Genomic DNA, 17,214 nt, shown 5'->3' with positions numbered 1-17,214 from the left:
ACATCGGGGCCCGTGAGTTTCCAGTTACACCACTGGGTGTCTTGACAACTGCACAAGAATCCCAGGGAGAGCGAGTGCCAACACTGTGGAAATGGCGTCGGCACTGGAGGGGAGTATAAGCTTTTTAATTTTTATTGGAGCCAAGCATGGGGAGTGAGAAGGAGATGTCCTAGTAGTGGACAACCCCTTTAAGAAAAGTTTTCCCCAAATGCTTTTATAAGCATAACATAAGAAACACAGCAGGTACTCACCATTCCCGGGTTGCCTTCTCTCCTCCACTATTCTGGTCTTAGTCTTTTGGCTTCAGCAGTAATGTCAAGTTGATCGCTCACATTACCACTGCAGCCAATCACTATTGTAGACAGCAATTTCTGTGAAGCTCAGTCATAGGCTGCAACGGTGATGCTACCTCTCGATGTGACATCACCATTGCGGTTGAAAGACTAAATCAGTGGCCCTGGACCAGGGAGTTTGAGAATTTGCTCTGCTTGCTATGTTACATGTTATAAAAGCATTTGGGGTCCACTTTTCTTAAAGTGAATATCTCTTTTAAGAAATATAAGACAAAAAACAAAAGCGTCAAGGAACAAACATATCATAGGTCTCATGATTGAAATACAATATACTGTATCTCAACGCAAATCTTTGGTAAGGAGTTGAGGAAAAATAATCAAGGTTCTGGTATTTAGGTCAACAGGTCCTACATAGTGAAAAGAGAATGAAAACAAAGAGATTTCATTACTTTTAAGAATTCAATTTCTGTTTCCTTTTCTGAAGCTCCAGCATAAGTACTGTGCAGCCTGGGCAGTTCTTCCTTCAGGTAAGAAAGATCCAGTCTCTCAATTACTCGAGCGGGAAGGTAATGTTCCATCCGAAAATAGGCCAAGCCGTGAACCTGAAAGTACAATATGGCCCATTTTTTTGTTAAAACCTTGGTTAGTAACAAATGCAGTTTTCGAAGGTTCCTGCTCCTGCAGGCTTCCTCCCAGTTCCATATTGGTTTGTTCTAAGGTTTGTAGTAAGTCAAAATAGGTTCCAATACAAACACATTTTGCATTTTCTTACAGGGCAAATATTGGAACAAATATTGCCAGTATTTTTTTCTTTTTCACTACTAAGACTTTCCACAAAGCATATAGACTAAGACTTTCCACAAAGCATATAGGACAAGATCTATAAGAATATTATATAATTTGAATAAAAAGTGAACGAAGAAAGACGTATAGCTGCGAGATCTTACATCTGGATGGTAGTCCCCATATTCTGCTTGAAGAGCCAGGGATGCCAGAAGCAGAGCTGTCTCGTCATCACAGTGTAGACGCTCCTCTAAAATGTCTTTCCTTTGTTGCAAGTAGTACTGGTGACGAGTGAAGCCATGTCTGGACAAACAGACAGAAATAGTCAAGCGGACAGTCCCAAATATGTTACATATATATGAAGAAAATATGCTTACTGTATAAGACTGACATCATCCACAAAGAACTTAACACGGAAGTATAGGGTGAAGTTGACCCCAGCTTTGCCTTTCTTTTTGGTGTCTTCTTTCCAGCCATCTGGAGCCACTTTAGACAATTTTTGGTCAAGATCAATAAAGAAACATTCATTGTCTGGAACAGACAAAAAAAGAAATACATTATCTAAATGGCATTTACTAGGTAAAAGCATTTTCTATCTTAATTTCATATTAAAATGACAAAAGAATATGTAATATAACCCATTTGCCAAACTGGTGGTATGGATATATCATGGCAGGCATAATCGATCTCAGTCAGCATAGTTTTGGAAAAACACAAATGTTGTGATATTGCTCCTATTTGAACTCTGTTGGTGAACACACCAGGGAAGCTCTTTGCATATAGAATAAATGTACCCACCAAGGACCAAAAGAGGGTCCTTTTGACTTCCTGCGGTTAGCATGCACAGACTGTACTTTCCTATACAATGGAGTATTCTTTTTTTGCATTGTAGCCAATGGGTGATGTATTGATACACATCGGCATACGTAGGAAGTGTACGTCAGGAAAACTGTCAATGTATTCACCTGACTTGACATATAGACCACAAGCATAGACCTCTTTCCACTAAACACATTGCTGCTGAAGGTAAAGGGAAGATATTACAGAATAAAAAATATATATTACATCCTGTAAGTATAGATAGTATTTTGTGTTATATTTTGTCTCCACTTTTTAGAGCTTCACATTAATTTGAAGTATAATAGGTAAAATTATTTTTTCAATCAGGAAAGTTTACTGTAAATATACTTAATGTAATAATGATGAACATAAAAATAACATGTTTGATATTGGAGCAAAATTATTGGGAATATAACATACCTTTTAGCATTGCAAAGGCAAATAAATGGTGCTCAACCAAGCCAATGTGAGCAACCACCATGTCAAACACATCTTTACAAGTAGACTTGACGTCACATGTTAACTCAAGCCTCTGTCCACTAAGGACGATGATGTTCACTTTCCGCCGTGCTTCATCATTCTTTCCCTTTTTAGTCTTAAAGACAAATAGTAAAATTTTAAGAATGCAAAATAGTAATTAATAATTACGAAGAGACATCAGAAAATCAAGATTCCTTACCAAAATTGACTGTGGGAGATCCAGTGAGACACAAGGTTCTAAAATCATCTTTTCAAACTCTGGCCCAAAAAACTTCTGAAGGGGAAAAGATATGTAATGTTTACAATGAAAGTTGTATTACAAGGCACTACAGATACTGCAGAAGAATGACATTACTGTGAGGACATACATTTCAACCTCAACATCTTCAACTTAGTTTGAAAAAGACATTGGGGCCGATAGAGTGCAAACTTGGACTGGACAATCTTAATATCCACCTAATTTATTAAAGTGGCTCATGCCAATTAGTGAACATGGTTCATCTTTACACGTCTAGTCCAAGATTAAACCATCTTAGTTGGCTTACTGTAGCATACCAAGTCGTACCAAATTGTGACATTATTTTACATCCAAGTTAGACTATGTCCCCTCACTGAGTGTGTCTAAGACAGATAAATGTGGTGTAAGACATTGGTGCAATTTAAACCTGAATTCTGAAAAATACAGCTTAGTAAATCAGAGCTGTTGTATTTATAATCTAATTAATTTATGGCAACATTTCTACAACACATTTCAACTTCCATTTCATTCAGTAATTGCTTTAGAGATGAGCTTCATTAATTTTGACATACCTGAACCTAAACAAAACAAGTGACCTATGAGAAAGAGCTTCCAATAATCTTCTCTGAAGCAAGTATCAGGTACTGACCTGAATATCTTTCAGGATCAAGACAATCCAAACATGATCATGCACCAAAGCGAATTTGAAGATGAAAAATACGTGCTGAGCAGATTACAGAACCATTCAAATTTACTGGGGAAAGGAGTATTGCGGTTGAAAGAAATTATCTCATATCCATAGCATAGGTCATCAATTTTAGATCAGTGAATTAAGATATGCTTCCAGGAATCCCAATGAGAATGAACAGAGCAGTGGGTGTTCTAATAGGGATAAAAGTGCCCCATTCTGGTGATTGGTGGGGGATCGTAGCAGGACACTCATCGATCTAAATGTTATCAACTATCCTAGAGATAGGTAATCACTATTCCTAATGTGATTACTCTAATCCTACACTACAGAATGCTGACTGATGTTCCAACAAGTTCATGCTGTTCATTTATAGCCCTTTACATGGGAACTCATCGAAAAGGAAATTAAATAAAAAAAAAACAACACAGAAAAAAGCAGCAGTATTTACAAACTCCAATAAACAATATTAACCCCTTAGTGACCGAGCCAGTTTGGTACTTAATGACCAAGCCAATTTTTACAATTCTGACCACTGTCACTTTATGAATTTATGGCTCTGGAACTCTTCAACGTATCCCACTGATTATGAGACTGTTTTTTCGTGACATATTACAATATGTATGGTACTTCATGTTAGCGGCAACATTTCCTCGATATAACACAGCCCTAACCCCATCCCTATCCCCAACACACCCCTTACCCTAACCACAAACATAACCCCAACACCACCCTAACCCCAACACCACAACTGTAACCCCAACATAACCCTAACCTCAACCCTAACCCTAGACCCAACCCTAACCCAAACCCTAACCCCAAGTCTAACCATAGCCCAACCCTAACCCTAGCTCTAACTCCAGCCCTAACTGCAAAGAATGGGAAAAAAAATAGATTTTTTTTATTTTATTATTTTTACCTAACTAAGGGGGTGACAAATGGGGATTTAAATTACAATTTTTTTTTTATTTTGGGTCTATCACAGTGATCAAAATGAAGCATTTTCTTCCAGGATGATGACGTGGAGGGCCGGAGGGTTTGGTGATGGCGGTGCTATTGGGGGACCCCATTTATTTCTGCTCTGGTATGCTAGATTAAAAGTGCATTAAAAGAGGTCTGGATACACATGATGAGAGCATTATACTGCCTCTGTACAAATCCCTAGTTAGACCGCACATGGAGTACTGTGTCCAGTTTTGGGCACCGGTGCTCAGGAAGGATATAATGGAACTAGAGAGAGTACAAAGGAGGGCAACAAAATTAATAAAGGGGATGGGAGAACTACAATACCCAGATAGATTAGCGAAATTAGGATTATTTAGTCTAGAAAAAAGACGACTGAGGGGCGATCTAATAACCATGTATAAGTATATAAGGGGACAATACAAATATCTCGCTGAGGATCTGTTTATACCAAGGAAGGTGACGGGCACAAGAGGGCATTCTTTGCGTCTGGAGGAGAGAAGGTTTTTCCACCAACATAGAAGAGGATTCTTTACTGTTAGGGCAGTGAGAATCTGGAATTGCTTGCCTGAGGAGGTGGTGATGGCGAACTCAGTCGAGGGGTTCAAGAGAGGCCTGGATGTCTTCCTGGAGCAGAACAATATTGTATCATACAATTATTAGGTTCTGTAGAAGGACGTAGATCTGGGTATTTATTATAATGGAATATAGGCTGAACTGGATGGACAAATGTCTTTTTTCGGCCTTTAGCCGGTTTCGCACCTCTTCTTGGGTTAGATTGGTGACCCTTAATATAGGGGTTTCATTGTTTCTTGGGATTTCACCTAGCATTTCATTTTCCACCGTGAATACCGTGGAGAAGAAGGTGTTTAATATGTTAGCTTTTTCCTCGTCATCTACAACCATTCTTTCCTCACTATTTTTTAAGGGGCCTACATTTTCAGTTTTTATTCTTTTACTATTGATATAGTTGAAGAACAGTTTGGGATTAGTTTTACTCTCCTTAGCAATGTGCTTCTCTGTTTCCTTTTTGGCAGCTTTAATTAGTTTTTTAGATAAAGTATTTTTCTCCCTATAGTTTTTTAGAGCTTCAATGGTGCCATCCTGCTTTAGTAGTGCAAATGCTTTCTTTTTACTGTTAATTGCCTGTCTTACTTCTTTGTTTAGCCACATTGGGTTTTTCCTATTTCTAATCCTTTTATTCCCACAAGGTATAAACCCCTTACACTGCCTATTTAGGATGTTCTTAAACATTTCCCATTTATTATCTGTATTCTCATTTCTGAGGATATTGTCCCAGTCTACCAGATTAAGGGCATCTCTAAGCTGTTCAAACTTTGCCTTCCTAAAGTTCAATGTTTTTGTGACTCCCTGACAAGTCCCCCTAGTGAAAGACAGGTGAAATTGCACAATATTGTGGTCGCTATTTCCTAAATGCCCAACCACCTGCAGATTTGTTATTCTGTCAGGTCTATTAGATAGTATTAGGTCTAAAAGTGCTGCTCCTCTGGTTGGATTCTGCACCAATTGTGAAAGATAATTTTTCTTGGTTATTAGCAGAAACCTGTTGCCTTTATGGGTTTCACAGGTTTCTGTTTCCCAGTTAATATCCGGGTAGTTAAAGTCCCCCATAACCAGGACCTCATTATGGGTTGCAGCTTCATCTATCTGCTTTAGAAGTAGACTTTCCATGCTTTCTGTTATATTTGGGGGTTTGTAACAGACCCCAATGAGAATTTTGTTACCATTTTTCCCTCCATGAATTTCAACCCATATGGACTCGACATCCTCATTCCCTTCGCTAATATCCTCCCTTAAAGTGGACTTTAGACAAGACTTTACATAGAGACAAACCCCTCCTCCTCTCCGATTTTTACGATCCTTTCTAAACAGACTGTAACCCTGTAAGTTAACTGCCCAGTCATAGATTTCATCTAACCATGTCTCGGTTATTCCCACTATGTCAAAGTTACCTGTAGATATTTCTGCTTCTAGTTCTTCCATCTTGTTTGTCAGGCTTCTGGCGTTTGCGAGCATGCAGTTTAGAGGATTTTGTTTTGTTCCAATCTCCTCACTGTGGATTGTTTTAGAAATGTTCTTACCTCCCTTCTGAGTATGTTTTCCTGGGTCGTCTTTGTTCGAGTCTAATGTTTTTCTTCCCGTCCCCCCTTCTTCTAGTTTAACGCCCTCCTGATGAGTGTAGCGAGTCTTCTGGCGAATGTGTGTTTCCCAGGTTTGTTGAGGTGTAGTCCGTCTCTGGCGAGGAGTCCATCATACCAGTAATTCACACCGTGGTCCAGGAATCCAAATCCTTGTTGTCTGCACCATCGTCTTAGCCAGTTGTTTGCATCAAGGATCCTGTTCCATCTCCTGGTGCCATGCCCATCTACTGGAAGGATAGAAGAAAAAACTACCTGTGCATCCAGTTCTTTTACTTTCTTCCCCAACTCTTCAAAGTCCTTGCAGATTGTCGGTAGGTCCTTCCTTGCCGTGTCATTGGTGCCAACATGTATCAGAAGAAATGGGTGGACGTCCTTGGAGCTGAAGAGCTTTGGTATCCTATCGGTCACATCCTTGATCATCGCACCTGGAAGGCAGCATACTTCTCTTGCAGTTATGTCCGGTCTGCAGATGGCTGCTTCTGTGCCTCTCAGTAGTGAGTCTCCCACCACCACCACTCTTCGTTGCTTCTTGGCTGTACTTTTTGCTGTCACTTGTTGCTGTGTGCCCTTTTCTTTTTTGCTTGCTGGTATTGCTTCATTCTTAGGTGTGCCATCTTCATCCTCTACAAAGATTTGATATCGGTTCTTCAGTTGTGTGGTTGGTGATTTCTCCATGGTCTTCTTGCTTCTTTTGGTCACATGCTTCCACTCATCTGCTTTTGGAGGTTCTCTGACACTTTTTGCACCTTCTGTGACCAGTAGAGATGCTTCTGTTCTGTCTAGAAACTCTTCATTCTCTTTGATGAGTTTCAAAGTTGCTATTCTTTCTTCCAGACCCCGCACCTTTTCTTCTAAAAGGGCCACTAGTCTAAAAAGATGAAAAAGCTACATCTTTGCATATTTTTCATCTTTGGCAAGGTACAACCCTTTTTCCTTTCATTTTGACTTAGAAAATTGAAGTGTCCCTATACAAACCTTATACATGGTGCACTACAGGTATGTTTGTGACTGGTGCCCTATACAAGTCTCATCTGTGTGCATTTATAATACTAGGCAAACACCTCCTCCATAAATGATAGGGGTGCGAGTGGCTTCCTCAGTATTTTGCACTTGTGCTTCCTTTGCTTTTATCACGGGGTTGCAGCATCCGGCAGTGCATTAATATTGTGTCCTGGTGTTGGTAAATATGACCACTTCATTCTCGATTACTCTGTTATACTGGCCATAAATTATTTAATTATTATAGTTTTTCCATGAAGACATCTAACCTACACATTTCAAATAAACCACAACGAGGCATTTGTGCAACCTTCCTATGTTTGAGCTCTGCCAATCTCCGCTCTCTTCTTGAGCACGTTCCCACACTACAGGAACAATGACAAGTCTCTTCATTAAGAAGACGTCAGTACACCATTAAGTGCTGCAGGTAATTATGAATTAGGACACCTGCAATATTTACTTTATGATAAATGGCAAACTTTGACATCTCAACATGTAATGAACTATGCATGGCATAAATATTAAAATGGGTGGTAAGCCAACCTGGGTGGGACTAATAGTGTGCCATTTTATAATTTCACTGTTCTAGGAAAATGGATGATAAATTAAATTGGTCACATTGAACATGCTACACTATCTGCGGGCAGCACGTTACACATAAGAGAAACTAAGCAGATTGATATATAGTTTAATAAGAAAGTGTTGGGTGTAACTTGGAATACATTACTTTAGATTCTTGCTCACTCTAGGTATATCTGTTCAGTCGGCAGCAATCTCACTATGCATAGTCAGGGAAGGCTGTCAATCACAGAGAGCCCGCCCACTGGACTCCAATCTGCTGAGCCCCTCCTACTTTATACCAGTGGACCTCAATCAGGTTTTACATTTTACTATTTAATATTGTAAAATTATTATTTATTTCATGCCAATTCACACATTTTCATAAAATAGTATTTCACTGATCACTTTGCATTCTAAAATATATTCTTAAATCAAATCAATACCCTTAATTTTCTTTGTGTCATAGTTGTTTCCATGGCGATTTCTCGTATGGGATCCCGTGTGAGGTCCAACATAGATGCTCGAGGCAAATCCCCTGTATACAAGTTTAATCTTGATTGTTTAAAAGCCATTTTGGCTTTCATTTGAATCATGTCTTCCTCTTGTCGTTTGAGCATTTCTTGATTGATGTCACCTCTCTCTGGGAGGGTTTCATACTTAGGGCTGCAATGGTAAAAAGAATATGACATACTGAAGCATTTTAGCATAAGATATGCTCATGTAAGTGCACTTTAGCAATACTATTCACCAGAATCAGTGAGCTGCAGTACCATTTATGGCCACTACACGATGTACAGAGGTGTTCGGCTATTGATGCGCCACAACCCCTTTAATTATCTGATTGGTGGGGGTGCTGGGAGTAAAACTTGAATCACTGATCTAATATCGATGACCTATCCTAAAGATATAACATCAATAATGACATTCCGGAAACCCCTTTGTATTATCTAGGTATGGTATACTTGGATACACATGACATATTATTGTAATGAATATAATTATAGTTACATATAGTTCACAATAAAATGTTAAACTGAAACACAGTAAGGTGATAAAACTCCAATTTAGACACAAACAAAATCAGAATTGTTTTATAGTTCTATAATGTCCATAAGGCCCAATAGGTGACCCTACAGGCCTGCATTCAATGCAGCTCCATCATATTAGCATCTTTATAAATCAAGAGTATTTTGTGGAGACAAACTCTTGGAAATCAAATCTGGCATGGAGGATTAAAAAGGACCTGTCACCATAAATATGGATGTTATGGATCAGATAAGGTTAATGGCTGAATTTAACTCTTCTCACTGGTCATCTTATGAAGCATTCACTCCCCTTTGACTAACAAGACTAAATTTACAAATAGGGCGCTAAAAAGAGGAGGGGGCAGACCTGAAAAACTGAACGGAGACAAGAGAAAAACACGTAAAAAAAAACCCAAAACACCGGACTCCAACAATCAGAGCTATTTACACAGGTAAAGAAATACATATTTACGACAAGCGACAAGTTCTCTTTAACCCCTGCGCCTTCTTTCAATAGACATGACTTTTTTATTTTTCTGACAACATAGTCATACTACGCTTTATTTTTTTGTGGGATGAGTCGAAGTTACGAATGACACTATTTAATTACCATTCAAGGTACTGGAAAATGGGGGAAAATTTTGAAGTGTGGCAAGCTTATGAAAACAATGTAATTCTGCCATTGTGCCAAAGAAAAAAATTAAAAATCCATTAGACATCTCCAGAGAGGGGACATATCACCCTCACATTGAACATCTGGGATTCATTGTGGGTGAGAGAAACTAAGCTGGGGAAAAGAGAAAGCTAATTATAAATAGGAAGGGAGAGAGTTGACATGTCCATCTCCATTGAAATAAGGACCTCCGGCTGTACCAGGTAATTACAACAGGGAGATTTGTTGGGAACAAGAAATCAAGTCGGAGATTCATTAACGCAGGTGAGGAAGTATGCTTCCAAACCAAAGAGCTTCCTCTAATCAAACTAATCAATCTCTTTAGACGTATTGGAGCCGGTGATCAGTAATGAATATTGGAGTTTCGCATTGCTCCGATATTTATGAAAGATATATTATCAGCTTCATATTGAAGGGACGGACATAATGCATTCACTCAGATCACCGTAAGGCAATTCTAACGCCTCTAACTTAATAACGGTCCGATGGTGCTATCCAGGCCATGTTTCATCTTTATAGACAAATATACCGTAATCATGACAAGAAAAATGATGACAATATCTAGGGGAGAAGATATCCCTTAAAGGGAATCTGTCTCCTACTTTTTCATATATAAGCTGCTGCCACTGCCATCAGGGGCTTATCTACAGCATTCTGTAATGCTGTAGATAAGCCCCCGATGTCACCTGAAAGATAAGAAAAACAAGTTAGATTATACTCACCTGGGAGGGGGGGGGGGCGCGATCAGGTCCGATGGGCGTCGTGGTCCGGCGCCTTCCATCTTCATGAGATGACATCCTCTTCACTGCTTTCTGTCGCGGCTCCTTTACTTTATTTGCCCTGTTGAAGGCAGCGTAAAGTACCGCAGTGGGCAGGCTCTGGGCTTCTCGGACCTTTCCCGGTGCCTGCGCACTGCAGTACTTGGCTCTGCCCTCAACAGGGCAAATAAAGTACACCTGCGCAGGAGCTGCAACAGGAAGAAGGCAGAGGACGTCATTGCATGAAGATGGGAGGCGCCGGACCGCAACGCCCATTGGACCAGACCGATTCGGACCGCCCCCCGGATGAGTATAATAAAACTTATTTTTCTTATCTTTCAGGTAACATAGGGGGCTTATCTACAGAATTACAGAATGCTGTAGATAAGCCCCTGATGGAGGTGGAAAAAGTAGGTGACTGATTCCCTTTAAATTGGGGATCTCATGGAATTCTGAAGGACCTAGCACATACCACCACCAGCCCCAATGCGAGCTCATCAAGGGGAAGGGTTTGAGGGCGTAACTTGATCTAATAATAAGCATAATTTGGGTGTCTGTTTTGTTGATTCTGGAAGTGACAGTTCACGGTGAGAGTGGTCCATTTTCCCAGTCAGAGTGCTTACCACCATAAAAATAAGAGTCATTGTTGCATTCCTGCAACATCAGGATTAGTAATTCTCTTTCGTTATTCCTTTCTTTTTTATGTAATTGCATATTTTGTATAGTTTTCTACCCATTTTGTCTCATCTTTGTATATTTTTATAAACACTGTCTACCTTTCAAGATTAAATATATATAATGTAATTGTTCTGTTCCTCTTGCTCTGTAAACCGCACCCCTGAAGCCATACGTTATCTGTAATCGGTGTCCAATTGGCTGGTATAAATGATTGGTGGCAGCTAGTAGTGGTTCCATTTTGTTTTGGATTTGGAGGTGTACACACCATACGATCACTGTCAGTTTCCTAATAACTAAAGTACTAGTGGAAGCAGTCGCTACCTCGTCCATCACCCGTCAGACAATTATGTAACTGTCCTGAAGATCGGATGCAGCGGAGCTCATTCCCCTGGCAAACTGGTGGCAGCAGTGGGATCTGTGTGACCCCCCCGGGCTGTTATCCTTGACACATTTTTAGGATTTTCTTTTCATGATGTTCATTGTGTGGTACAAATGACCAAACAAAAAGAATCCTCCATGTCAGTACACTTACAATGATAAAGGACTTGATAGTTAATAATAGGGAAAAGTGGGGTGATTCAAACTTTTTTCCATGTTTATACATTTTTTTTAAAACCCATAATTGCAGCTTCCCTCACAATCATGTCACCGGGGCCGATGGGACACGGCATTGGCAATAACGCAATTTAAATGATTGAACTTCAGGGCTCCGGACACTGCAGTTACAGTAAGATGCCGGCTATATAACAAAGCCAACATCTGCCTGGTGTTGTGCATGCTTAGATCACTCTAAATTTACATATTGTGATCACAAAGGGGTTAAGTACTAAACATGGATGACCTAATAGAGCATCTCTATCTATTCACTAAATCAAGTCTCCATAAAACTTACCATTGCAGTCCCTTTCCGCCCAGCTGTAGAAAGGAGCAGTTTGGAGCACTATGATTTTGGCCTTATTTATACCAAACCCTGATCCCCATGAGATTTCCTTACGCTCTTGCTCTGGTAAAGCGAGTATGACGACGCTCTGAACTGAAACCTCGCCTCTATTTACTGTACAGATTTGCTTGCTCCAGCTGGCGTCTTCATATTCTTCTTATAATACTGCAGCTGGAACTTTCTTACTCCTTGCCAATCCCTACTAGAAACATGTAGTTGAGCTGAATGTGAGTGAGGAGGTTAATCCTTACTTGAAATTATAAATCACAAAGAAAGTAAGAAAAGTTTCCAAGCCAAATGTTATTATAGGGTTTGGGGTCATAGACCTCAAACGCGATTTAAGTATGAATGTGAGTATGCCCTATATCCCTGTATTAAGCCTTTTGTGATGAGAAAGACTAAGTTTACATTTTTATTGAAGGCTTACAATCTACATTTTTCTATCAGTATGTCTTCAGAGTACAGCGGTATACTGGATGCTTACTGGTATACTTACCCAGACAGGCAAACTACATGCAAAACAACAGATCTGACCACTCACCCACCATACTGGTTTTAAAGAGGCTGTTGGAGACTTTTGATGATCTATTCTTAGGATAGATCTATATCTGATCGGTGGGGGTACTCGGTTGCGGAGATACACAGCTCCGTCAACTGCATAGAGACTAACACAGGGTAATGCACATCCACCCCTTAATTGAATAACAGAAGATTTCAGGGCTCATACAAAACAGGTAATATACTTACATAATAAATAGGTTTTCACACTTAGCAGGGCATGTATTGTCAGAAAATGACCTGTTGTATAAATATGTTTATGTTGCATGTATTTTTTTAAGTATTTTTGATTTTTTTTTTAATATTAAGATTAGTGATGAGCGAATATACTCATTACTCGAGATTTCTCGAGCATGCTCGGGGGTCCTCCGAGTATTTTTTAGTGCTCGGAGATTTAGTTTTCTTGCTGCAGCTGAATGATTTACATCTGTTAGCAAGCATAAGTACATGTGGGGGTTGCCTGGTTGCTAGGGAATCCCCACATGTACTTATGCTGACCAACAGATGTAAATCATTCAGCTGCAGCAAGAAAACTAAATCTCCGAGCACTAAAAACACTCGGAGGACCCCTGAGTGTGCTCGGGAAATCTCGAGTAACAAGTATATTCGCTCATCACTAATTAAGTTCTGTATATAAAAAAACTAAATAAATAATTTTGCAATTTTTGCACGGGCCGGTAGGACTATTTTAGACTTTCTGTCTTTCCAGGAAGAGTTTACAGCAGTTTCCTTATCATCAGAGGTAGGGGAGGCGTTATAATCACGAATACAATCTGAAGAAGTGTGAAAATTACAAGATTTCTATTTATATTGAAATCACTATATACCGTAATAAAAAAACATGGTAAAAAAAAGTCACTTAATTCAAAAGCCTGATTTAAAAGGGTTGTCCGGGCTGAAATGACATGAAAGGTCTGCAGTCGCAGAATAGTGACAGTGTGCAATTCTCCTGGACCATTAATCAAGAATACCAACAGCAGAAATTGTATATGTCCGCATACTACTCAGTAAAGCGCATGTGCCTGTGAGCTTTCCACATCTGTTGAGTGATCCATGGGGATCTCCAGACCTGAACCTCATCAGTCGGCAGGACCTATAAGGGGTCTAACAAATTAAAAAAATGATAGTTACAATTCCAATATAATAACAGCCTACCTTAAGGTATGCTGTGCACGACTTGTTTCTTCGGTTCCCGTAAGAACTCCTGGTGAATCATATCCTCTCAGTCCTTCGGGGTTTCTCCCTTGTAAAAAAACACTAAACTTTATTAATGGTTAACCTTATCCTGATTAATAAGGGGCATCAGATTACTATAAACAACTGAATGTTCTCCTATAGAGAAAGTCTATCACACACATAAAATATCTGTCAAAATGTACGGCTCAAATTGTTTTTCCTTATTACTAGAGATTAATTGGTCACAATCTTTCATCTAAACATAAGAACAAAAAAAAATGATCTGCTCCGGAGTAGTTTTTATCCAGCAATGAATTCTCATCATTATGATGTGCAATTTGGCAACTGAATGGTATAGAAGAGCACCCATCGGTTCGTGCCACTTTAGGATTTTGATTCGTACATGGGTATATTTATTTGGAATGCTACTTGCCCAAGGTGCTGTTAGATGATAAGCAATCATTCACCTATGAACAGTTTACGGCACCCTTGGTGTTTTTGCAAATCTACATCCATAATTAATTGCTAGATTTAAAAGTGTACTTGCTGTATTAATTTTTTAGAATTACAATCCAGTTTTGGTTTTCACTACAGAATTATACAGTGCAAAATACATCTTGAAATGATTTTTTTTTATATACATGATGTATCCGCACACCTGTATACAGATTGTAATCAATAATTTGGGCTGCTTAGGTATCACAATACACAGCTGGCCATACACTAGAAATGTTGGATGGCCAAAACACAGCCTTCAGGGCCTCACACACATTAGACTATCCCCCGAAAAGGTTGATACAAAGATGATGATCTGGCATGTCCGATTTCTGACTTTTGTTCTCTAAGAGATAAGCCACCGCCAGAGATGTCTGTCAGCGGTTCTCTCATAGAAAATACAGGAGCACTCGGCAGAGAGAGCACTCACTCCTATGGATGAGACTGTCACGTAAGGTGACTGCCAGCTGGACCATAGTTTGCACAATAACCATCTTATGGGCCTTCTTATGCCCTTCAGACCATTTTCAGCTGACCATCAGTGCTTTTTCCTGAAGCAAACAAGCGTTACAGATTGGGAAGCATGTTGGCTTATTGGTTAGCATTGATGCTTTGTAGCACTGGGGTCCTGGGTTCAAATCCCACCAAGGAAAACATCTGCAAGCAGTTTGCATGTTCTCCCCATGTTGTGTGGGTTTCCTCCGGGTTCTCCGGTTTTCTCACACATTCCAAAGACTGATAGGAACTTTACACTGCGAGCCTCAAAGGGGACAATGATTACAATATATCTGTAAAGTGCTGCAGTATATGATAGCACTATATAAGCAAAGAATAATAATTATTATTTGTGGAAAAGCTAATCTACTGTGTTAGATTGTTTTTGACCTTTATCATGTGGAATGGCAGCTCTGCATCCGATTGATAGCAGCCCAAACCAGATCACAGATGCAGACAGACATTGATCCATTGTTTTCACTGATTTGCCATTTTAAATTATGGCATTGTTACTCAAAACAACTACGTTTATAGACCATCAATGAACAGAAAGTCATTTAGAAACAGTCTCTCTGGACAACTTAAAGGGGTTATCCAGGATATTGCTTCATTTTTTTCTTCAGGACTAAGAACTTACCAATACAATAAGAAAGTGCTAAGTACCTGCCTATTCTGCCCAGCGATGATCAGCCAGATCAGGGCGTTCACAGACTGTTCCTTACAGCCATTCTCCTTCATTTGATGAAGTAACATAGACAGAGTAAATTCTTCTCTTCCGATCTGCTCTGTTGACAGGGCGTGCTGATTGACAGCCAGTTATTGTTGCCTAACAGCCAGGAGTCAGCTGTCAATCAGCATGAAGTCGGCAGTGACGTCCCACTGACAGAGCAGACTGGAAGAGAAAGACTCTGTTGATGTGAGGCTAAAAGAAGCAGGAGAATCACTGCCTGAGTCAGTCGGGAGACATCGCTGATGGGCAGACGAGGCAGGTAGTTAGCAACTAACTGTATGCAAGTTCTTAGCCTCATAGAAAAAGCAACCTAGATATCCCCTTGAGATATTAGTAACACCAAAACTTCATATTGATGTAAACTATATGTGTTATATTTTGCCTGAAGTTTCAGATCAACATAATTTTTTTACACTAGAGCTGCCTGTGTGCTGAAATACATGACTTAAGGCTATATCTTCATTAACTGGGATTCAGGCCAAATCAAGACGCATGCCAAGGGGAGTGTAAAATTGTATGAAAGTGAAAAACTAAAATAGGTGAGCAAACCAAACAGATTACTGAGAATCAGATTTTAACAAGACATAATTATCAAATGACAGCACATTATTGTATTCATCATCATAAACAGTTATGGCCGTACCCAAACAAGCACACAGATGGGGGCTAATGTTAATCTGAATAAAGGTTTTCATCATCAGTCTTCAAAAAAAAAATTCTACTTGTCAAGAAAATTGTACCCACAAAATGTTATCCCAAAGTGCCCAGCAGAGGGACGAAAACAGATTGCCTTGTATCACTTTTTCTTCTCTGTGAGCCTAGTAACCATATCAAAGCTCCGTGAGAAGTTACAGGTTAAGATCTTTCAAGCCTTCAACCCGAAGCCTGTTTTTCACCTTCCTGACCAGGCCAATTCTCAATTTTCAACTCTGACTAGTGTTACTTTACGTGGTAATAACTCTAGAACGCTTCAACGGATCCCAGTGATTCTGAGAGTTTTCTCGTGACATATTGTACTTCAGGATAGTGGTGAAATTTGTTCGATACAACTTGAGTTTATTTGTGAAAATATTGTAAATTTGGCAAAAGTTTTGTCAAATTTTGCAATTTTCAAACTTTTTATGCCCATAATTCAGTTACGCCACACAAATCAGTGAATAAATAATATTTCCCACATGTCTCCTTAACATCAGCACAATTTTTTAAACATAATTTGCTTTTGTTAGGAAGTTATAAGGTTTAAAAGTTGACCAGTGATTTCTCATTTTTACAACAAAATTTACAAAACCATTTTTTTTAAGAACCCACATTACATTTGAAGTGATTTCAAGGGACCTATATGAAAAAGTGACACCGTTCTAAAAAAAAAAAAAAAAAAAAAGTGACAACCCTCAATGTGCTCTAAATCACATCCAAGAAGTTTATTAACCTTTCAGGTGCTTCACAGGAATGATTAGAATGTGGAAGAAAAAATGAATATTTAACTTTTTTCATAAAAATGTTATTTTAGACCCAATTTTTTTATTTTCACAAGGGTAACAGGAGAAAATAAACCCCAAAATGTGTTCTGCAATTTCTCATGAGCAGGTTGATACCCCAAATGTGCAGGGCAACTTCTGTTTGGGCGCACGGCAAGGCTTAAAAGGGAAGGAGCGCCATTTTACTAAATTTTCTGGAAT

General features: G+C 39.3%; 1 protein-coding gene across 8 annotated transcripts in view; it reads right to left on the bottom strand.

Annotated features, from left to right (window-relative positions):
- The window catches only part of PTPN13 (protein tyrosine phosphatase non-receptor type 13), a 376,092-nt gene that overhangs the window by 138,984 nt on the left and 219,894 nt on the right, over positions 1 to 17,214 (bottom strand). For all 8 annotated transcript variants that reach the window (XM_069743364.1, XM_069743366.1, XM_069743365.1 and 5 more), the window contains 7 exons: positions 13,795 to 13,882; positions 8,451 to 8,670; positions 2,596 to 2,670; positions 2,337 to 2,511; positions 1,454 to 1,607; positions 1,241 to 1,379; positions 743 to 895 (listed from right to left, as the gene is read on the bottom strand). In XM_069743364.1, coding sequence (XP_069599465.1) covers positions 743 to 895; positions 1,241 to 1,379; positions 1,454 to 1,607; positions 2,337 to 2,511; positions 2,596 to 2,670; positions 8,451 to 8,670; positions 13,795 to 13,882 — 1,004 coding nt within the window. The remainder of the gene's footprint in view (positions 1 to 742; positions 896 to 1,240; positions 1,380 to 1,453; positions 1,608 to 2,336; positions 2,512 to 2,595; positions 2,671 to 8,450; positions 8,671 to 13,794; positions 13,883 to 17,214) is intronic.

This window comes from Ranitomeya imitator, chromosome 1 (assembly GCF_032444005.1).
Source record: "Ranitomeya imitator isolate aRanImi1 chromosome 1, aRanImi1.pri, whole genome shotgun sequence".
Taxonomy (NCBI): domain Eukaryota; kingdom Metazoa; phylum Chordata; class Amphibia; order Anura; family Dendrobatidae; genus Ranitomeya; species Ranitomeya imitator.
Note: the sequence above shows the minus strand (reverse complement) of the source record. Positions and strands in the feature narration are given on the sequence as shown.